The sequence below is a fragment of the Salvia splendens genome, chromosome 13, assembly GCF_004379255.2.
Source record: "Salvia splendens isolate huo1 chromosome 13, SspV2, whole genome shotgun sequence".
Classification (NCBI taxonomy): Eukaryota; Viridiplantae; Streptophyta; class Magnoliopsida; order Lamiales; family Lamiaceae; genus Salvia; species Salvia splendens.
In genome coordinates, this window is record NC_056044.1 from 30,252,852 (window position 1) to 30,274,022 (window position 21,171).

The window sequence follows — 21,171 nt, forward strand, 5'->3', positions numbered from 1 at the left end:
CTGCGAATTACAGCTTACAACACAGACTTGCTATATGATTGTTTCTCTAGAGAGATTCTAACCCCTTCTATCAGATCTAAGTTCTATTTATATAATGAATTCAGATCATGGCTTGCATCACCACCCTAAGTCGTGGATGTCGTGTAGGTTATGGCCTAAGATCGTGGGTGAAGCGTAGGTCATGGCCTACGATCGTGGCCTGAACTGACATCACGTGGTAGTGGGTGTGTTGGACATCCTGTATGGGTCCACTAACTCCTTGTTCGGTCGAAAACCGAGACCGAACTGCTTTGGTTGCCGATCTGAGAGTAGAGCTTGATGCCGACCTGAGAGCAGAGCTTGATTGGTTGGCTTTTACCGAGCTGTAGGCTGAGGCCGAACTCTTTGGTAATGCCGAACTCCTCCGAACTCTTTGGTAATGCCGAACTCATACTCCTCCTTGGGCTTTGGGCTGATGGGCCGTCACTGCTGTTGGGCTTGTTTAGTTCGTACCCCATCAATCTCCCTCCCCCGGCCTCCATCGCCTCTCCCTTCCCTCCATCTACATACACGTATATTTTGTCGTTGCTCTTGATTCACTGTAAAATCCTTCCGGAATCAAGATTCAGTCGATTTCTATCTAGAAAAGGGGATGGATTTGGAGCAGTGGATAGCTAAGGTGAAAGAGGGCCAGCACTTGTCGGAAGACGAGCTTCAGCTTCTCTGCGAATACGTAACTTCTTCTTCTTTATTATTGTCTTCTTTAATGTCTGACGAATTCGAGAATCCCTATTCCAAAGGATGGAAAGCACTGGAACAATGGTTTCATTGATGTTGAGTCTTAAATCTTGGAATTTTCTGGTAGCTAGGGTTTTGCCTTGATCGTTTGGTTATTGGGTTTTAGGGATAACTAACTTGACAGAGTATTGGGTAGAATTTTTGTTGGATTTTGTTATTTTGTAGCTCACTGCTGTGTATCTTTGTTGCTCCAATTTTACTCGAGAAGAGGCTTTTGAATCACTCACTATGTCTATTCTGGAAAATCGCTATTTGGTAGATGAGTTGAGCAATTGTAAGTTTTCAGTTTGGAGTTTTGATATTTGACTTCTAAATGATTGGTGAGAACTCTGCTTCTGCAAGCTACTACTCCACTATTTAAGAAAAAAAAAGTTGTTTTGGTTGATTATAGAAAAATGATTGGTGAAAACTCTGCTTCTACTATTATTTAAGAACTCTGATTGGTAAAAATTCTGCAAGCTACTACTAGTTAAGAACTCTGCTTCTAAGTGATTGGTGAAAACTTGTTCCCATTCTGGGATCCTTTTCTGTTTGTATGCTATGAACTATGAAAGGGAAATGAGTGAATGTCAATGGCGTGTTTAAAGAGAAACACATCAGTTATATTGGCTTGTTTAAAGAGGAGACGGAGGCTTACACACCATTAGATTGGCGTGTTCAAATTTTAAATGAAACACGCCAATAGCATTGTCGTTTGGGAACCTTTTTTCTAAAATCACTCAAAACGAGAATTTTTACATTATTTAATCTTATTCTCCTTTATTTATTTTCAGCACTTTATCATTATTTGGAGTCATGTCGGATGACTCTGATCCAGAGCTGATGAACCTTAAAGTTTCTTATTTTCAACCTTCTCTTTTTGGTTTTATGTTAATGTCTTAATGGGAGTCATTAAAAACTTAGACATGGACATGGGCCACATGCCATAAGCCCATACTACACTACAGTTGTGCCGGTGACGCTTATAAATAAATTCCCGTCAGGTTTTATGGATAGTGAACAATACAGTAGACAAATCAGGGTTTGATGATTGTGTTTTTCTTTTTCAATATCCATTTTAACATCTGTTGTGAAAGTGGTTTTTTCTTTAGAAGTGATCCAAAACCACTTCTTCATCTCTTATTACATATGAATGGCTGGCCTTGCAGTTCTTACTCTCTAGAGTTCTATACATCATACTTAACATGTAGTTAAAATCAATGAAATTTGTGGTCATTCTTTTCTGTCAGGAGGGTATTATTTAGGCATTTTGAGCCACTATAAGATCTTATGATGGCGGACTGCTAATTTACTGTATAATATGTGACATACGCATTGCTCCATTATGGCAGTGAATGATTAAACTGGGGCATCATGCTTGTACTAGTTGCTGAAGGCAAACCCACTGGGATTTGATTCATTCTTTAGCTTAGATTCTTGTCTTTCATTTTAAATTAGTTGTCTTGTGAGCTTCTGTGTAGATGCTTGGGTTGCCCTTGTAGTTCTTTGAATACATTGCTTTAGTTACCCCACAATTGTTACTTGCTCAAGCACTCTCTCTCTCCGCATGTACACCTGTTTCTCATTTATAGTATATTTCTTCATTTGGTCCTGTCCTGCCTTATTCAGGTCAAGGAGATTTTAATTGAGGAGTCGAATGTCCAGCCTGTCAACAGTCCGGTCACAGTTTGTGGTGATATCCATGGACAGTTTCACGATCTAATGAAGCTTTTCCAGACTGGAGGTCATGTACCAGAAACAAATTACATATTTATGGTAAGAAGTTTGAGGTTATTTTCCTACTTCTTGTTTTATGTTTGTCCTAATTGTACTTTTGGCTGACAGGGTGACTTTGTTGATCGAGGTTACAATAGTCTTGAAGTTTTCACCATCCTTTTGCTTCTCAAAGCAAGGTGTGTATAATTCAGTGCAGGGATATTTATCTATTAGAATTGGTATGTGTAATTATTTATCATTGGGTCAGTTCATGATCATCTTCATACTAGTTTCCTCCACTAAATAGTCAATATGGTGTGTAAAGGATGAGTAGCCATTTAATATTTGGTTCAGTCAACTTTTATAGGACTTAACCAGGAGGTTATGCCATCAGCAATATGGTTTCTGCAGCTGAGCTTTGATCTTTTATTTAATTGCTATTATCCTCAGAACTTAGTAATGGATTACAAATGGTTGACTATTTAAAAGTTCTCTCTTTATTACAAATACATGTTTCCCAGAATTAGAAACTTAAACTGCAGCTCTGGTTGTTCTAAGTTCATCCAGAAAGCATGTCCACCAGTTAACCTGTAGTTCAGAATCTTCTATACAGAATGATATAATTCCATATATGACAGTTCATTCTCCTCATGAAACATCTATTCTAAAAACTCTCTACCCCTGTTTGGTGTTTGATGTTTGAAAATGCTTGTTAAAACATATTACTGGTTTTTCGACCCTTTCTAGAGGCAGGAAGATTTTCAGTTGGTAGATAAATGAGCACTTGATATCTGTAGTACTAGACTGTTTCTTGTGGTTATTTATTGATATCACTTGCATATGCTTTCAGATACCCTGCTAACATTACTCTCCTACGTGGAAATCATGAGAGCAGGCAGCTAACGCAGGTATTTTCATTAAAGAAAATAATATTTGTATGGCCATAATAATCTCTGAAAAACAGCAGTTCTTTTATGAACTGCACTCGTACATACACTTCGATAGATTTCTTCAGGCAAATTAGTCAGCTAGAAGGGATTTCTCAGATGGGCTTTAATGACAATGACATTGACTTCCATTTTCAGCTCTTACAATTATGTAGTTGATGGATCTCATATCATGTTCTCCTTTTATATGCCCTCTTTCTTACAGTGATCATCTGAAACGGGACAATGGGTAATTAGGCCTTCTGGCATTCTATCACAAATTTTTGAAGAATATATAAAAGGAGGGAACAAATATGTACCACTCACAAACTATAAAGTTGGAAATTGGAATATAAGATTATACACACATTGCACACAGTAGTAAGACTCGGAGGCGAAGCTAATATGTTTGTTTCCTCATATCATGGGACCATAGGCTCTGACCTCTTGAATTTATGCTGAATTTGTTAATATATTTTGTTTTCACTCACTGTCTCTCTTCATGCATTTACCATTGCAGCCACTTCAATTCAATTAAACAATACTAATAATTACTACTAGGACACTAAATAGTTTTGTTTAGTATGTAATTTATTATTTATTTAATTTAAGTATTTCCGGACACTAATTTATTATGTTTCATTCACATAATTAAGGCTTTAGGCACATATATGACAAGATTGTCAACATATATTATGTCAATACGAGGTGTACTAGTTCTCATTAGAAGGTAAGTAGGTAAATGCAGAATTTGTTGTCACTGCTAGTTTGGTAGTTCTTGATTACTGATGAATGTCCATGTTCATGTCCTCCACAGGTATATGGATTTTACGATGAATGTCAAAGGAAGTATGGGAACACTAATGCTTGGCGTTATTGCACGGATGTTTTTGACTATCTTACTTTGTCAGCAATTATTGATGGCACGGTACGCTTTCTTTGATCAGAAATAGGAATTAAGTGGAATAAAAAATCTAATTCTGTAAATTGTTAAATTAATTTTTTTCTAATATTAGTTAAATAATTCATCTCATCTTTGTTGGTAGACCCTACTTTTATTACTTTCTAATATCATTATGCCACTGATTCACCGCCTTTTTTTTGAATCCCAGGTACTTTGTGTACATGGTGGCCTATCTCCAGATATTAGAACTATTGACCAGGTTAGGTAATTTTCATTACACAGTGGTTTTAGTTGGATGGCGTGTCCACTGTCCTAGGTGATGTAATAGTAATAGGTGATGAGTGTTCATGTGCTTATTGTATATCAAGTCTTATTATGCGCTTCTCCATTTCCTCTGGTAAGCAGATTCGAGTTATAGATCGTAACTGTGAGATCCCACATGAAGGGCCCTTCTGTGACCTAATGTGGAGCGATCCTGAAGATATTGAGACATGGGCAGTGAGTCCCCGAGGAGCCGGCTGGCTTTTTGGATCAAGGGTCACCACTGAGGTGAGTCCACATGTCTAGGGATTAAGGTAATTAGGTTAAGCTAAAATGCTTGGATTTTGTTTTGCAGTTCAATCATATCAACAAACTCGACCTAGTTTGCCGTGCCCACCAGCTTGTTCAAGAAGGTCTAAAGTATATGTTTCAAGATAAAGGACTTGTCACAGTGAGTTGTTTATTCTCTAGATAGATCGCTACATGGTTTATAATATTTCGATTGATGGCTGTCTTGGATGATGCAGGTGTGGTCTGCGCCAAATTATTGCTACCGCTGTGGAAATGTGGCATCGATACTTAGCTTCAACGAGAATATGGTACGAGTGTCGATTATGTGTGTGTTATTTTGAAGGGTTTTTCCAAAGATGGAGTTTTGATTTGCATCATTGTATGGATTAGGAGAGAGAGGTGAAGTTCTTCACAGAAACAGAGGAGAACAACCAGATGAGAGGACCAAGAAGTGGAGTACCTTATTTTCTCTAACTTGGGATTTGGTTTTTATTCTTTTAGTGATGAAAATGTAGTTAGGATGAAGATATATACACTTTTTTAGATGTATTCCATTTCCCAGAGAGCTTATGTTTCTTGATTTTTGTTATAGATCTCATTCATATCTTACAATTATTTTCCTTAATATAGCACTTGTTATTTTAGTTTTTTATCTTGAAACAGAAAACATGCACTGTGTGGGTATATTCCTTGTTATTACAGTGGGTGAAATGAACTCAATTCTATCTATTCAGTTGCTCAAAATGAACTTGTTTTAGGAATCAAGATTGCATGCGATAGAATTAGTTTAAGATTAAATTTGTTGGCCAGAATTTATAAATCAAAATTGATGACATTCGCCCAAAATTAGTATGGAGCTTTAATCCATCAAAAAATGAATTCATCCAAATATCATCAGAACTATTGATACACTACTGACGTTCTCCCTTTCTACTTATTAAAAACAAATTTATTAGGTATAATAACCATTGAAATAACAATTCAAAGCATCTAATCCTCAAAGAAGGGGATTCACTTGCAGCATATAACTAGTTTTGTCGTATGAAGCTGACAACAAGCACACATCCTTGAAGGAAAGAAAATATTTGAAAGAAGCAATGGGAGATGTTGAATCCAGAAATCTAGCCTCTGAATTTTGAGCTGCAGCTGTCAAAGGAAATATTTGAAAAATGTCAGGATTGAAGTTGAGGGCATGCATGTATTCTTGCTTCAACATAAAGCAAGTAGTTAAAAGTGGCTTGATTCTGACATTTGTTGCTTCAACATTATGAAGTTGTGTACGAGATGACATTTGTGGCTTTTTCAATTTCAAAGGCTATTTGTGCGTTGAGTGTCCTTAATCACAATAGTTTGTAGAAGAAATACTATCGCAATACATACTGTGCCGTTGGTGTAAAGTTACAAGCGCAAATTTCTGTTAGACAGTGCCATTAGTCCTTCGCAGTGGCATGAAAGTCTATTCCAAGAAATGGACTCTTTGCTGACTGAAGTTAGTCAAGAAATGGACAAGAATTATATATATATATGCAAGAGCTGATGTGTAGTATATAGGAGTGTATGTTTTTGTGGTGTGTTGTTTCCTAATCTTACTTGAATATATACGGAGTATTTCATTGTTAGTATCTCAATTTTACATAATAGTAATTGATGATCCAACATCAATATCTACTTAAATCTCTTTTCAATCACTAATACTCTGTCCACAAAAAAGCTAAACTAGGAAATAGGTATGGGGTGAAACATGTTCATTGTCAGCATTCTGTTGAATCAATTCAACAAATTCTATACTAGGAATGACATTAAATGATTTGAATAATTAAAGTAAAGCTAAACTGGGAAATAGGTATGGGTGAAGCATGTGCAATGGTCTTGAATAAATTCCCCAAAATGAATTCAATGATTTGGTTAGGCTGCCTAACCAAACTTCACAAAAATAGACGTTGCCAATTTCCCTCCTTTTCAGAATCTCTATAACTCACTCTACTCTCCACCATTTGCCCTAATACTCCTTCACTTGTTTTTAGAGGTGAGCAAAAAAACCGGAAACCGAATATCCGAACCGAACCAAACCGAAATTTTGAAATTCGGTTCGGTTCGGTTTTAAAAATAAAAAAATTTCGGTTTTTCGGTTCGGTTCGGGCGAAGAAAAAAACCGAAAAACCGAATTATATATATATTCTATTAATTTAATATATTATATTATATATAATATATATATTCTTTTAATATATTCGACTATGTAATATATATTATATGTATTATTAATTTTATATTATATATAAATATTCTATTAGTATATATAAAATAAAATACACATATATAAATATATATTTATATTATATTTATTTTTTCAGGTTTTTCGGTTTTTTTTTTGGGTTTTTTCGGTTTTTTAAGTTTGATTTTCGGTTTTTCGATTTTTCAGGTTCGGTTCGGTTCGGATTTTGAACTAAATTCGGTTTTTCGGTTTTGGTTCGTTTTGGTAAAAAACCGAACCGAAACCCGAATGCACACCCCTACTTGTTTTCATTCAAACCACCGCCGTCTCCTCCCTTCATCTCGGCCGTAGCTACCGTCCTCTCCTCTCATCTCCGATTCTTCTTTCATGTCTGTCTTTAATGATTTGAACTTCTTATTTGCAATCCTTCTAAGGCCATCTGCAACGCTGACACTTAACCGTCCCTTAAATTACTATTCATGGGCCTCACTGTACTTTTTTACACCATCTCTTAACTAAGGGACAGAACCTACAACCTTCTATCTCTTATCCGTCCCTTAAATTACTATTCATCCATTTTCATTTTTTATTTTTATTTCCAACAAATTTAATTACTAAAAACTACACTTCATTATATAAAATAAAAATACAACTTAAAATCCTAAAAAAAACATAATTAAATTCGTGGCAAAATAAAAAAAAAAGACATAATTTAAAATACAATTTAAAATTAATTATAAAAAATACTCCGAAGGTGGTGGCGGTGCACTGAAGCGAGCTGGAAGCGGAATACCAAGTTGTCCTGCCATAAACGCAATTCCGGCAAGATGAGCTTGGTATTGAGGAGACGTCATGCGGGAAGTGTCCGCCATTGTGGCGGTCATGTATATGGACATTAGGGAGTTCGAGGTTGCCCCCGAGCCCGAGCCCGCCTGGCTTGATTTGCATCGGCCCTTCCTAGATCTAGCCGTCTTCGCCGCATTTCTCCCTTGCGGCCGACGGCGGCCGCGGGAGGACCCCCGGGTATCGTCGGCCGTGCCCTCAACCTCATGCGAGGCACCCTCTTGTGGGCCGCTGCCCTCACAGGCCTCACCAGATGAGTATTGGCCACTCGCCGTGTGCTTCGTGCGCTTCGAGGTCGAGCCCGAGCTGGAGCGGACACCGCCGGCCCACCTTTCCTCGTCTTTGACGACCTGCCAAACATCAACATATTTGAATTGTTTGCCGGTGTCGTCGAAGTAGACGCGCAAAGCCGACCTCAGAATGTCGGCTCCCGTGGCTCCGCTTTGGTAGTGAGCCGCTTCGTTCGTGTAGATGGCGCAAAATCTTTTGACCTCTTTGTCGACTCTGTCAAAGTGAGCGCGGAGCATCTTATATGTGCGGCGGCGGTCCCCCTTCGGCTTAATCTCGTGGTTGGCCTCGGTGACCTTATCCCAGAAGCGCTTCCGAGGTTGTTGATTCCCGACGATGGGATCGTACTAGAAGCCGATCCAGGCGTTGTATACAGCCATCGTTTCCTTAGGGCTGTACGAATGGCGGCCTAGATCCTCCTCCTCCACCTCCTCCTCCTCCTCGTCCGCCTAGGCCGTCGCCCTGGAGATTCCACCGCCTCGGCCTCCTTCCGGTGTGGGTTCAACCGGATAATCCTCCCGAATCTAGGATAATCCCTGCGAATACCTCGGGGCTGAGGGACGAGCGTATGCATCCACATCAAAATGAGGTGGTTGGTACCCCCGGCGTCGACGAACCCTGTGTGCCCGGCGTCAACGAATCGGAACCACCACCGAGGACATTGTACATGCCCCCAGTCGTCGAATGCGTTGATGTCGAACCCGCCGGAGCCGCCACCGCCGGAGTTTCCGTCGCCGGACATTTTGTGAGGAGAGGTTAGATGAAAATTGGAGAGGAAATGAAGATGATTTTGGGAGAATAGATGTGTGTTTGTGTGTGAAATGAGGATGAATTAGGTGTATTTATAGAGTAAAAAAAACAAAAAAAAGGAAAAACGGTAATAAAATGGTAATATTACCGTTTTACATTTTTTTATTTAATTCTAATTTTTTTTAAAAAATGAATTATTGCGTCAGCGTGACGATGCCCACTCGCGGGACGGCGAGTGGGCGTCACGCATGGCGCCGGAGCGCGCCACGTCGCCTCGGCGCGTGGCGAGCCGTCTCGCGTTTCGTCACGGCGGGACGGGACGAGTGACGGGCTGGGGACGAGACGGGGCGCGGCAACGCGTCACGCCGCCGTCCCGTCCCTGAGTGACGGAATACGGGCCACCCGCTTGACGCGTTGCGGGTGGCCTAAAGCTTCATTTTTCTGGTGCAGATCATTAGTTTCTGCAACTGCTTTCTCATTCCCACGACTTTTCCAGTGAGAGCATCTACTTCAACATGTAAGGTGACGAGCTGTGCTTCAACTCTATCTCTGAATTTTACAATTTTTGTTGTTGATTCAGCTCTGCCTTTTTGGATTTGGGATTTTTTTGCCGATTTTTAGCTCTCACTTAATCATTCTCCATCTACATTTTCTCTCCACAATTCAAAGTTGCAGATTTTATTATTTGTGTTATTTCCTTCAAATTCAACTTCTAGGCTACGTTTGGTTGCTAGGATTCTGTCTGGGAAAGTAATCTGATTCCTTAAATTTTAAATTCCTGTATTTATTTCGATTTTTAATCAAACTGGGAAAGTAATTAGAATCTCAAGAACAAGGAAAGTTAGTACAACTTTCCAGGATTCTGAATCCTAACTTTTTTAGGTATTCTTTTTCCCAGTTTTAAGATTCTTACATATTTAATTATTATTATTATTATTATTATTATTATTATTATTATTATTATTATTATTATTATTATTATTATAATGTTTTAAAAATAATTTTAAATTACAAATCATACTTAATTTCAGAATAATAAATTACTATAATTAAAATGATCATAATTATAACTTTGTATTATAATATTTATATATAATTTTTATTATCATAATAATAATTAATAACTTATTAATATAAATTATATTGTAATAAATACTAATTATTATTTTATAAATTAATAATTAATAAAATCGTAGTGAAATTCAAAATTATAAAATTTATTTAATTATAACATCCTTAAATATTATAATAGTAATAATAATTATTATAATAATTATTATTATTATAATCATTTATGATTATAATAAACTATAATTATATTTGTATTATTATATTTTGTGATGGATGAATCATATTTTAACTATCCATCATAATAATAAATATATAATAATATAATTGTCATCATTTGTAGTTAATAATTTATTAAAAAAATTTATTATTTTTTTATAAATAAAATAATAATAAGTCTATCTTTAGGTGTTTAAATGAAATACAAAATTTAAAATCTTGGTATTCTCCAAACACAGGAAAGTAAAATTATTAGGAATCATATTATAGAGATTCATTTTCCTTGGAATTATATTCCTTGCCAACTTTACTTTCCCGCCAACTAAACATGGCCCTAGAGTATTATTTTTAATGAATATTTTCATCACTACAGTTTGTTTCCTTCTAATAAATTAGCTGGTTATTTCTGCAAATTTTAATGCTAGTACATACATATATTGTCAGATAGTTTAACTAAGTTTTTTTGTTCATGAAAGATGGGTAGCATTAGCCAGTAGCCACAACCAAGTCACGGTCTCCGTATGGTTCAAAATTATACTTTATGGCTCGTCTTCATCGTATCTCAAGTCGACGGTCAAAACGCTGCCCAAGGACTAAATATCACGTTCATAGCAGACGCCATAACAAAAGGGGCAGGTTAAATTTCTACTTTCCAATAATTTATTTATTACTACTAATAGTAGTATTTTAGTTATGATTTGATGATAAAACAATATAGTTGCACAGTCTGCTTGGATGGAACCCCTGGAGGCTACTATTTTTCCAAGGGATTCGGAGATGGAATCAATAGTTGGATGATTTTTCTACCGGTCAGCCCTCAAACTAATACTAGTATATAAGAGAGTATTATATGTGCCCTAAATATTTCATCTTAATCTGTTTTTTTCCCTACATATATGTGTATGCTATGATATTTTAGTTGTGTTATTTGATTAGTTTAACTAATTAGAGATTCACATTTTTCATATTAGGAAGGAGCATGGTGTGCTACATAGGAAGGGTGCCTCTATAGAAGCACAAAATTAGAGTCCAACAAAAATCCTCATCCTGTACATTTACCTTTGGGTAATTTCCAAAGTCCAAACAAAACAATAAATCCAGGTAATAAGAAATCACATCTATATATGAATTAAATAGTTGAGTTTACATGAATGAATTAAATAGCTAAAAACGGCCCGATTCTGCCTTTTGTTGTCGAACAGCGACAGGAAGCCGAAGCAAACGAGAAGGACGTCAGACATTATGAAGTTCTGTACGAGACGACGACACGGGTTGAAGTGCAATGCATTTGTGGCTTTTTTCAATTTCAAAGGCTATATGCGCAGGCATGCGTTTAGTGTCCTTAATCACAATAGTTTGTAGAAGAAATACCATCTCAAATTCTCAATACATAAACTAGCAAGCGCAAATTTCTCTTACAGTGCCATTTTTTTCTTTACCATTTTTATTCATGACCATTTTGGTATGATTGATCTTCGTACATAATAATTGAGAGTACTAAGATCAATTTGCAAGAGGTACATAGTAATTGAAAATCATATGATAATTGATCTTCGTACATAATAATCGAAAATATGATTGATTAATTCATAAATGGGGTACATAATATTAATAATTGATCCCTCAAATATGATTGATCTTCTTTACTAGGAAATGCAAACCTAATTCATTTTAATGATTATAGACAAAAAGAGAGTTAGTTAGCTATCTTTTCAATAATTCTTCTCCATAAGCATTCAACATCTCCCTTCGAATGATTAAATTCAGCTAAACTAAAACTAGGAAAAAGGTATGGGCTGTGTCATCAGCCATCAATCTTTGAATAAATTGAACTATAGCTAAACTAGGAAATATGTATGGGGTGAAGCATGTTCATTGTCAGCATTTGTTGAATAAATTCAACAAATTCAATACTAGGAAATGCAATTCAATTCAATGAATTGGTTATGCTACCTAACCATACATATCTATTATTGAATATCTTACTTTCCTGTTTATTTTGCAATGCATCCCATCCTGATTTGGCTATGCTGCCTAACCAAATACCTACTGTACTATATCTTTTCTTCAATATCTTATTATGCCTAAGCCTAATTATTAGGCAATGCCTCATAATTCAGTATTCTCTCCCAATAGCAACTTTGAAATTACTTCATTGAATTTTAATTGTATTTTTTGCCTACAATGAATAGTAGGAAAAAACAAGTTTGTATAAACTATAATAATAATAATAATAATAATAATAATAATAATAATAATAATAATAAAACAAGTTTTTAATAGTAGAAGCGGAGTAGCACTTTTATTAAAACAGAAAAAGTTCTTCTTCTTCCTTGAGCTCTGCGGCAACCATTGTGGCAACTTGGAAGCTATATATTTGAGCCCATTTCCCTCCCTCTCTTACTCCATTCTCAACTACATTGTTCCACCATCTATTCTCTCTCTTGCGTTCGGTTTCGATTTGGGGATTTTGCTGCGTACACTCCTCACTTCAATATTCTGGTATATATCACTTTTGCATTCAATTACGCATCGCAGCATAATGATCACAGCATACATTCCTCTCTTTTGTAAAAAAAAATAGTATCAAAGTTTTTAGAAATAAGTATTCACTCACGCACATTTCCCTCCCTTCTCTTCATCACTCCTCAATTTCCCCTCTTCCCATTCGCTCACACCACTCTCCATCACTCTCTGTAATCCTCTCTATCTCCTAATTTGAGGTTGTGACTTGTTGGATTGAGCCTCATCTTGCTTTTGTTAGGTTTCGATTTGGGGATTTTGTTGCATCATCTTCATACAATACTTCTCATTTCAATTTTCTGGTATATATAGTATCTGAATTTGTACTAGGCTGCTTGTTTCCTGTTCATATGTCTTCATGTTGCTGCTATTGCTTTTTTTTTTTATCATCGTTGCGTTGCAATATTTTCATCACTGCAGTTTGTTTCCTTCTAATAAATTGGCTGGTTAAATTTTACTACTATTAACTTAATAGTACTCCTCCATATGATATGCTGCTATCAGATAGTTTAACCAAGTTTTTTGGTTCGTGAAAGATGGGTAGCATTAGCCACAACCAAGTCACAGTCTCCATATGCTTCAAAATTATACTTGATGTGCTCGTCTTCATCGTATCTCAAGTCGACGGTCAAAACGCTCCCCACCAACTAAATATCACGTTCATAGCAGATGCCATAACAAAAGGGGCCGGTAAAAGTTGCACTACTTTCCAAGAATTTATTACTACTAATACCAAGTATTTTAGTTATGATTTGATGATAAAACAATATAATTGCACAGTCTGCTTGGATGGAACCCCTGGAGGCTACTATTTTTCCAAGGGATTTGGAGATGGAATCAATAGTTGGATGATTTATCTACCGGTCAGCCCTCAAACTTATACTAGTATATGTGCCCTAAATATTTCATCTTAATCTGTTTTTTTCCTACATATATGTATGCTATGATATTTTAGTTGTGTTATTTGATTAGTTTAACTAATTAGATATTCACATTTTTCATATTAGGGAGGAGCATGGTGTGCTACAAATGAAGGATGCCTCAATAGAAGCAGCACAGATTTTGGGTCCAACAAAAATCCTCATGTACATTTACCTTTGGGTAATTTCCAAAGTCCAAACAAAACAATAAATCCAGGTAATAAGAAATCACATCTATACATGAATTAAATAGTTGGTAATTTCCAAAGTCCAAACAAAACAATAAATCCAGGTAATAAGAAATCACATCTATACATGAATTAAATAGTTGAGTTTACATGAATGAATTCTATGTTTGTATGTGGTTGAGTTATTATAAAATTTTGTCTCTGTTTGCCTATAATATTTGCTTGTAACAATAAATTTCATAATAATTGGTTGATTTTTGTTTCAGATTTTTATAACTGGAATATTGTCGAGATCCGGTACTGTGACGGTGCATCATTTATGGCAGATGTTGAAGCCGTCAACCTGGTATGTTTATGACAATTTAATTTTCTTTGTTTCATAAGATTAAATAGTCAAAAACTAGATATAATTACAATTTTTTATTATTGTTAGGAAACAAATCTCCATCTAAGAGGCCGGAGAATCTTCACCTCTGCAATTGAAGAGCTCATGAGTACTCAAGGAATGAGTAATGCTGAAAATGTATGATTTGTTCTAACCTAATTACATTATTAAACAATATTAATTGTCATTTAATCATGACATAACAAGTGCTTTGGTGATTTTGTTGGCAGGCTTTACTCATAGGAAACTCGGCAGGTGGGTTGGCGACGATCCTAAATTGTGATCGTTTCCATTCTTTACTACCCGATGCATGTCGTGTAAAATGCATTTCAGATTCTGGCTTTTTTATTCGAGCGTAAGATTCAAATGAAAATTTAATAATTAAAGTTTGTTATTGTACACTTAACTATATATTTTTGTGTTTGAACCAATAGGGAACATCTCCGTGGAGCTCAGGACAGTGCCACAGACTACTTTCGCAAAGTAGTTTTATTTCATGTAAGGATTTTTGTTTATTTTATAATAATTACTATAATTCTAAAAATTAGTACTTTCCATGTTATAGTTTCATCTCACATTAACATGATCGACTTAACATCATTTCTTTTCTTCAGGAATTAGCCCAATTTCTACCGGAGTCATGCACACAAAGACTTGCTCCAGAATTGGTTAAATGGATATATACACTTATATAAAGTTGATTCTGTCATTATTATATTTGACACATGACTAATTAATAGTTTTCTTATAAAATCTTAGTGCTTTTTCCCGGAAAATGTGGTCAATGATATCCGGACGCCGCTGTTTTTGTTAAACTCCGATTTTGACCAATATCAAGTAAGTTCTATATAGACTTATATAATACTCCTTCTGTTCTACAATTAGGGTTGTTTGGTTAATTGTTATTCAAAATACTAATTATATATTTATTTGTGTAATTTTTTAGATATGGAAATATGTAGCACCAAATTCGCCTAACGAAGTGGGTTGGAATAATTGCACTACAGAATTTAGCAAGCTTTCAAGTTGCACAGAAAATCAACAACATATCATAATGGGTAATCCAAATTCATAATAATTATTGTTATTACTATTTCTATTTTCAGTTAAAACTATTAATAGTTCATTTTTTTTTCGATTGATCTTGTCCTCCATAATCCTTTGAATTTAATCACAGATTTTCAGACCACGTTTCTGGAAACATTGGAGAAACTAGATGATAATCCATCAAGAGGATTATTCATCACATCGTGCTATACCCATGATTTTATTTACAAACCATCCAATTGGCAAAGAATACCGACTTTGCAAAATAAGGCAAGTTTTATGATTTTATTTGCATTTATCACTCAAACAGTGAATTCACATTTGTTATATGTCACGAATTAAATTACTTAACGTTTATGATATTTTTTTGTTTTTGAATACAGACAATTCAACAAGCCTTGGGTGATTGGTATTTCGAAAGAAGCAGTGTTTGCCTTATAGACACTCAAAATTTACATCCAATTAACTGCCCGAAATAGTATAAATCCATTAAGTTTATCTATTTTTTCATTGTAAGTATATTTAAATTTGTGTTTAAGAAAAATGTTATCTATCAAGTTAATATGGGTGTCATTCAACTCATTTTATCAATATCAGTATTATTTTAGCATATCTTCTGCAATCAAGTCATATAGCATTTTATAATATGACTCCTCAATCCAAGACAATTATTTTGATCCTAGGTTTTCATTTATTAAGTGTTCTCACTGAAGGATCGGATTATCAAGATCCAGAATGTTATAAGCTTTTGCCTCCGGATTGTCTGGATGCATTTTACCATGAAATGTGCAAAAATGCATCTGATGCAGTAGCCATTCCGGATAAATGTTGCGGCTACTTTATCATCACACTTAGCTATGACTGCTTCTTTTACGGCCTTGTTAAACAATTTGAGAGTATGCACCTTTGCGACGATAAGCTAGGCTCTGGCAGGGGTATAATCATTTGGGACAAGTGCTACTCTGGCTACACAAAGCTGTAATATGTACACTACATACATATTATCACATCTTCTATATAATTGTCAACTTACTTTTATCAAGGTTATTCAGTAATTTTGTATGAGTTTAAGCAATGCTATAAACAACATACAACAGCCGTAGAAGCATTAATTTAGATTTTGCGTTTTATTGGAGATTCGTGTAGCGAATAAATCTCACTTGGTTCTCATTAGTCATAACATCCATAGATGCATTGATTTGGAAGTTTCTTCAATTAAATTATCTTTTAACTGTGCACAACACTTAAAAATTCTGTCGGTTATTTTATGTTATGATAAATTATCTGACTTTCAATATATAACTCTAAATGCATTGATTTGTAAGTTTCGTTGGTTAAATTATGTTGTGATAACTTATCTATCTTTCGTCAGATATAAACAAACAAAAAAATGGAGAGGCTATAAACCAATAAAAACATGACTCCCCAATTCAAGCCAATATTTCTGATCCTAGGTTTTTATATATTAAGTGTTCTCACTGAAGGTTCTGATCCCGTAAGTCCGGAATGTGTTAAGAATTTTCCACAAGAATGTTTTAGTCCATTTTACCATGAAATGTGCGAAGATGCGTATGCTTCAGTAGACATTTCGGATAACTGTTGCAGCTTCTTTTCAGTTAACTATGACTGCTTCTTTGAAGTCCTCGTTAAACAAGTTGTGGATATGCACCTTTGTGACGATAAGCTAGGCGCTGACAGGGGTAAATTCATTTGGGACAAGTGCTATGGCTACACAAAGCTGTAATATGTACACTACATACATATAGCGGCTGTTGAAAATAAAAATACATCATGATGTTATAATATCGCATCTTCTATATAATTGTCAACTTACTTTTATCAAGGTTATTTAGTAATTTTGTATGAGTTTAAGCAATGCTATAAACAACATACCAAACACAATCAAAATAATCTCAACAGATAATATTATCATAGGTTTACTTATCTAAGTAACCATGGATACCAAATACACACTAAGTTGAGGCATCTTCCAAAGTATTGGCTTCAATCCAGTTAGTTTATATATGTTGGTTGAATTGATTTACTGCGATACAAAGATACACTAACCGGGCGTAGTACAACCCAATGAAGAATAGAGAAATTAAATGGAAAATAAATTGAATTGAAATTACAAAGAAGAATTCGAAACAATAAACCGTAAAGATGTAAGCCGAGTCGAGGAGTCCTCTTTCCGCATGACGAGATACGCCCCGGTAGTGCTCTCGGTTTGGCGTGTCGTCCCCAAAGATAAAACGACTTCGTCTTGTTCGTTGCAGCACCGCAGACGGAACAAGCTCCGACGAACTAGATGATGGCGAGGGCAGAGCTTCGACGGGAAGACAATGCAGAGAGAGGAAGAGAGCTATGCAAGTGACATGCTTGTGTTGTGTGTTCAAAAAACATATGCAATGCATGGAGTGACTGCCTATTTATAGGCCAAGTCCAGCCGCAGGGGTATTGATGGAGTCAACCGCTATTATGTGTGCCATGATGGCTTGACTGTAACCGTCGGGGGTTATTGACTCGTGCACTAGCTAGTGGGAGCTGAAGAGACACGACGCACCTGGACATGCTACACGACGGGATACACCATGCACCGGCGGGGTCCATCGAGGACCTTTTGTCTCCCGTTATGCGTCGGGGTCCAGCGGGGACCTTTTATCTCCCGTTGTGAGTCGGGGTCCAGCGGGAACCTTTTGTCTCCCGTCATGCGTCGGGGTCCAGCGGGACCATGACGTGGACCAGAACCCGTCGGGGATAGCGTGAAGTTTGGGGTGGTCTAAAAAGAACAAGCGGGGCTCGAACCACGCTCAATGACCAGCTCCAAAGAACAGCCCAAATACCACCCAAATACCAATTGCCAAGATCCAAGGGACAAAGCACCCGGCACCCGGTGCACGGGTCACGGGTCACGGTGCATGATGCGCGGTGCGCGGGTCGCAGGCGGGCGGCGGCGGCGGCGCGCGCTCGTGGGCTCTGTCACCCGTTTTATTCCACGATAATTATTATACATAGTAATTCATCTGATTAAATACTTCATCAAAGAAGTTTATCATTCCCAATGTGGGATAATTAACACCTAGTTAATTAATCCCTTAGTATTTTCACATAGCTCATTTCTAGCTTTATTGTGACCAACTTTAATATATTATTTCTCACTCACCAGGAGTCGGATTTGAGAAAATGAATATACTACGGTCATCTACTCGGAACGTAAATCGACGCTATTGCATTTAATTTCACAAAATTAAATGTCTTGTAACATTTAAAATTAGTCAAAATTCATTTGACTAAGCACGATTCCAACAATCCCCCACATGAGTGGAAATTGCCAAATGCATATGTATGCAGACACAAGCTCAACCCTCAAGAGGTATGTAAGCATAAGGATAGGTAGTTTTTGGCTTTGAACCATCCATAGTCAACACCATCGGATACACATGCGGACTAGTAGCGCGATGCTTTGAACTATTCCTCCACGGCGTGCACCGAGACAATGATGTTAACACTTAAACACCTCAACCTCATCAGTTCTCACGTTTGTGTCCATTTCAGGCCTTGGACACCACTTTGGATTCATAAGTGTAGTGTTTGAAGCGGCCCCACTTCACACTTACATAGGTGATTCCTCGTTAAGTATCTTGCCATACTAGGTCTCCTTGAGAACTTCATCTCAACGAGATCCTTTAAGGATCATTAAAAGTCATAGACTTAACCTCACCACTAGGCAAGTTTTACAACACTCTATTGCTCTCTAGAGAATAGATATAGATGATAGCTTGGTTTTCCCATTGAACCAAATTCTTGGGATCTCCAGTCATCATGGTTGGGATCTCCAACGAGATCCTTTAGGGATCATTAAAAGTCATAGACTTAACCCCACCACTAGGCAAGTTTTACAACACTCTATTGCTCTCTAGGGAATAGATATAGATAGAGGTGACACGGTACGGTATACCACACTCAAAATGTCATACCGCATACCGTACCGCAAATTGCGGTATGAGAAAATATCATACCTATACCTTACCGAATTTTTCGGTATACCTCATTGCGGTATACCGCAAAATTCGGTATGATTATTTTCGATACCGTTACCATACCGTCTATGCGGTATACCATACCGTATTGCGGTATACCGTACTTTTACATTATACTGAAATAAGGTATGGCATATCGAGTACGGTATACCAAAATAAGGTATGACATACCGTAATACTTGTGTTTCATACCAAAAAAATTCTATTATAGCCAAATATTTAAAATAAAATTTCACTTATTTAAATAATTTCCAAAAGATTAAAACTACACCATAATCAAATATATACAGTGGACTTGATTTGCATCTTTGCATATGTATGTTTGGGGTTAGGGGTGGTTGAACTAAAATATGAAAGTATGGTTAGGAATTTTAACATATTAACTATTTTTTATATAAATTTAAATACAACATATATATCAATTTTTTGGCAAATATCGTAAATGCGGTATATTGCGGTATACCGCGGTATAGGAAAATCTATACCTTTACCGTACCGATAGATATCGGTACGGTATCATACCGTACCGCAACTTGCAGCATACCGCAAATTCAGTATTTTTAGTATTTTTCGGTACGATAAGTGCGGTATTTCGGTATATTTTGCCAGCCCTAGATATATATGAGTGTTTCACACGAACTCTCATAGCTTGGTTTTCCCATTGAACCAAGTTCTTGGGATCTCCAGTCATCATGGTTGGGATCTCCAGTCATCATGGTTGGGTTACCACTATGACAATTCCATTGAACCAAGTTCTTGGGATATCCAGTCATCATGGTCGGGATCTCCAGTCATCATGGTTGGGTTACCACCATGGTTGGGTTACCACTATGACAATTCCATTGAACCAAGTTCTTGGGATCTCCAGTCATCAGGATCTCCAGTCATCATGGTTGGGATCTCCAGTATCATGGTTGGGTTACCACTATGACAATTCTTTAGTTTGTGGATTTCAAACTCATTCCCTCTAGCAATTTCAATTCCATTGAACCAAGTTCTTGGGATCTCCAGTCATCATGGTTGGGTTACCACCATGGTTGGGTTACCACTATGACAATTCCATTGAACCCTAGTTCTTGGGATCTCCAGTCATCAGGATCTCCAGTCATCAGGATCTCCAGTCATCATGGTTGGGATCTCCAGTCATTATGGTTGGGTTACCACTATGACAATTCTTTAGTTTGTGGATTTCAAACCCATTCCATCTAGCAATTTATTCATTTGATCACGATTTAACCCTTTGGTACCCATTCCCTCTAGCAATTTATTCATTTGATCACGATTTAACCCTTTGGTTAGCGGATCCGCCGGCTTCTTCCGCGGCTTTATCTAAAGCTATGAATTCAGATTCCATAGTGGATCGGGCTATACATGTTTGTTTCGTGGTTTTCCACGAGACGGCACCTTTATTCATTTGATCACGATTTAACCCTTTGGTTAGCGGATCCGCCGGCTTCTTCCGCGGCTTTAGCTTCCCTCTAGCAATTTATTCATTTGATCACGATTTAACCCTTTGGTTGGCGGATCCGCCGGCTTCTTCCGCGGCTTTATCTAAAGCTATGAATTCAGATTCCATAGTGGATCGGGCTATGCATGTCTGTTTCGTGGATTTGGTTAGCGGATCCGCCGGCTTCTTCCGCGGCTTTAGCTTCCCTCTAGCAATTTATTCATTTGATCACGATTTAACCCTTTGGTTATCGGAAGCTATACATGTCTGTTTCGTGGATTTGGTTAGCGGATCCGTCGGCTTCTTCCGCGGCTTTAGCTTCCCTCTAGCAATTTATTCATTTGATCACGATTTAACCCTTTGGTTAGCGGATCCGCCGGCTTC

At 36.8% G+C, this 21,171-nt stretch overlaps 2 protein-coding genes across 2 annotated transcripts; both read left to right on the plus strand.

Annotated features, from left to right (window-relative positions):
• Positions 1 to 501: 501 nt before the first annotated feature.
• LOC121762810 (phytochrome-associated serine/threonine-protein phosphatase 3-like) lies at positions 502 to 5,498 on the plus strand. The gene is made up of 10 exons (XM_042158817.1): positions 502 to 712; positions 2,386 to 2,532; positions 2,602 to 2,669; positions 3,323 to 3,380; positions 4,216 to 4,326; positions 4,511 to 4,561; positions 4,708 to 4,851; positions 4,919 to 5,014; positions 5,091 to 5,162; positions 5,245 to 5,498. The coding sequence occupies exons 1-10, from the start codon at positions 632 to 634 to the stop codon at positions 5,326 to 5,328; spliced, it is 912 nt and encodes a 303-aa protein (XP_042014751.1). The 5' UTR covers positions 502 to 631; the 3' UTR covers positions 5,329 to 5,498.
• Positions 5,499 to 12,462: 6,964 nt separating this feature from the next.
• On the plus strand, positions 12,463 to 15,910 carry LOC121762851 (pectin acetylesterase 8-like). The gene is made up of 14 exons (XM_042158867.1): positions 12,463 to 12,739; positions 13,002 to 13,062; positions 13,297 to 13,450; positions 13,541 to 13,623; positions 13,768 to 13,897; positions 14,135 to 14,214; positions 14,302 to 14,391; positions 14,484 to 14,608; positions 14,688 to 14,751; positions 14,868 to 14,921; positions 15,013 to 15,090; positions 15,200 to 15,311; positions 15,431 to 15,570; positions 15,684 to 15,910. Exons 3-14 carry the CDS (start codon positions 13,297 to 13,299, stop codon positions 15,777 to 15,779), a joined length of 1,206 nt encoding a protein of 401 aa, XP_042014801.1. The 5' UTR covers positions 12,463 to 12,739; positions 13,002 to 13,062; the 3' UTR covers positions 15,780 to 15,910.
• The last annotated feature ends 5,261 nt before the right edge of the window (positions 15,911 to 21,171 follow it).

Bases quoted from the DNA above. Each gene is read 5' to 3' on its own strand.
- LOC121762810 (XM_042158817.1), top strand. From the start codon at position 632: ATGGATTTGGAGCAGTGGATAGCTAAGGTGAAAGAGGGCCAGCACTTG. The intron at 713-2,385 runs GTAACTTCTTCT...TGCCTTATTCAG, and splicing joins TTCAGCTTCTCTGCGAATAC to GTCAAGGAGATTTTAATTGA. The intron at 5,015-5,090 runs GTGAGTTGTTTA...TGGATGATGCAG, and splicing joins AAGATAAAGGACTTGTCACA to GTGTGGTCTGCGCCAAATTA.
- LOC121762851 (XM_042158867.1), top strand. From the start codon at position 13,297: ATGGGTAGCATTAGCCACAACCAAGTCACAGTCTCCATATGCTTCAAA. The intron at 13,451-13,540 runs GTAAAAGTTGCA...ATAATTGCACAG, and splicing joins TGCCATAACAAAAGGGGCCG to TCTGCTTGGATGGAACCCCT. The intron at 13,624-13,767 runs GTCAGCCCTCAA...TTTTCATATTAG, and splicing joins GTTGGATGATTTATCTACCG to GGAGGAGCATGGTGTGCTAC.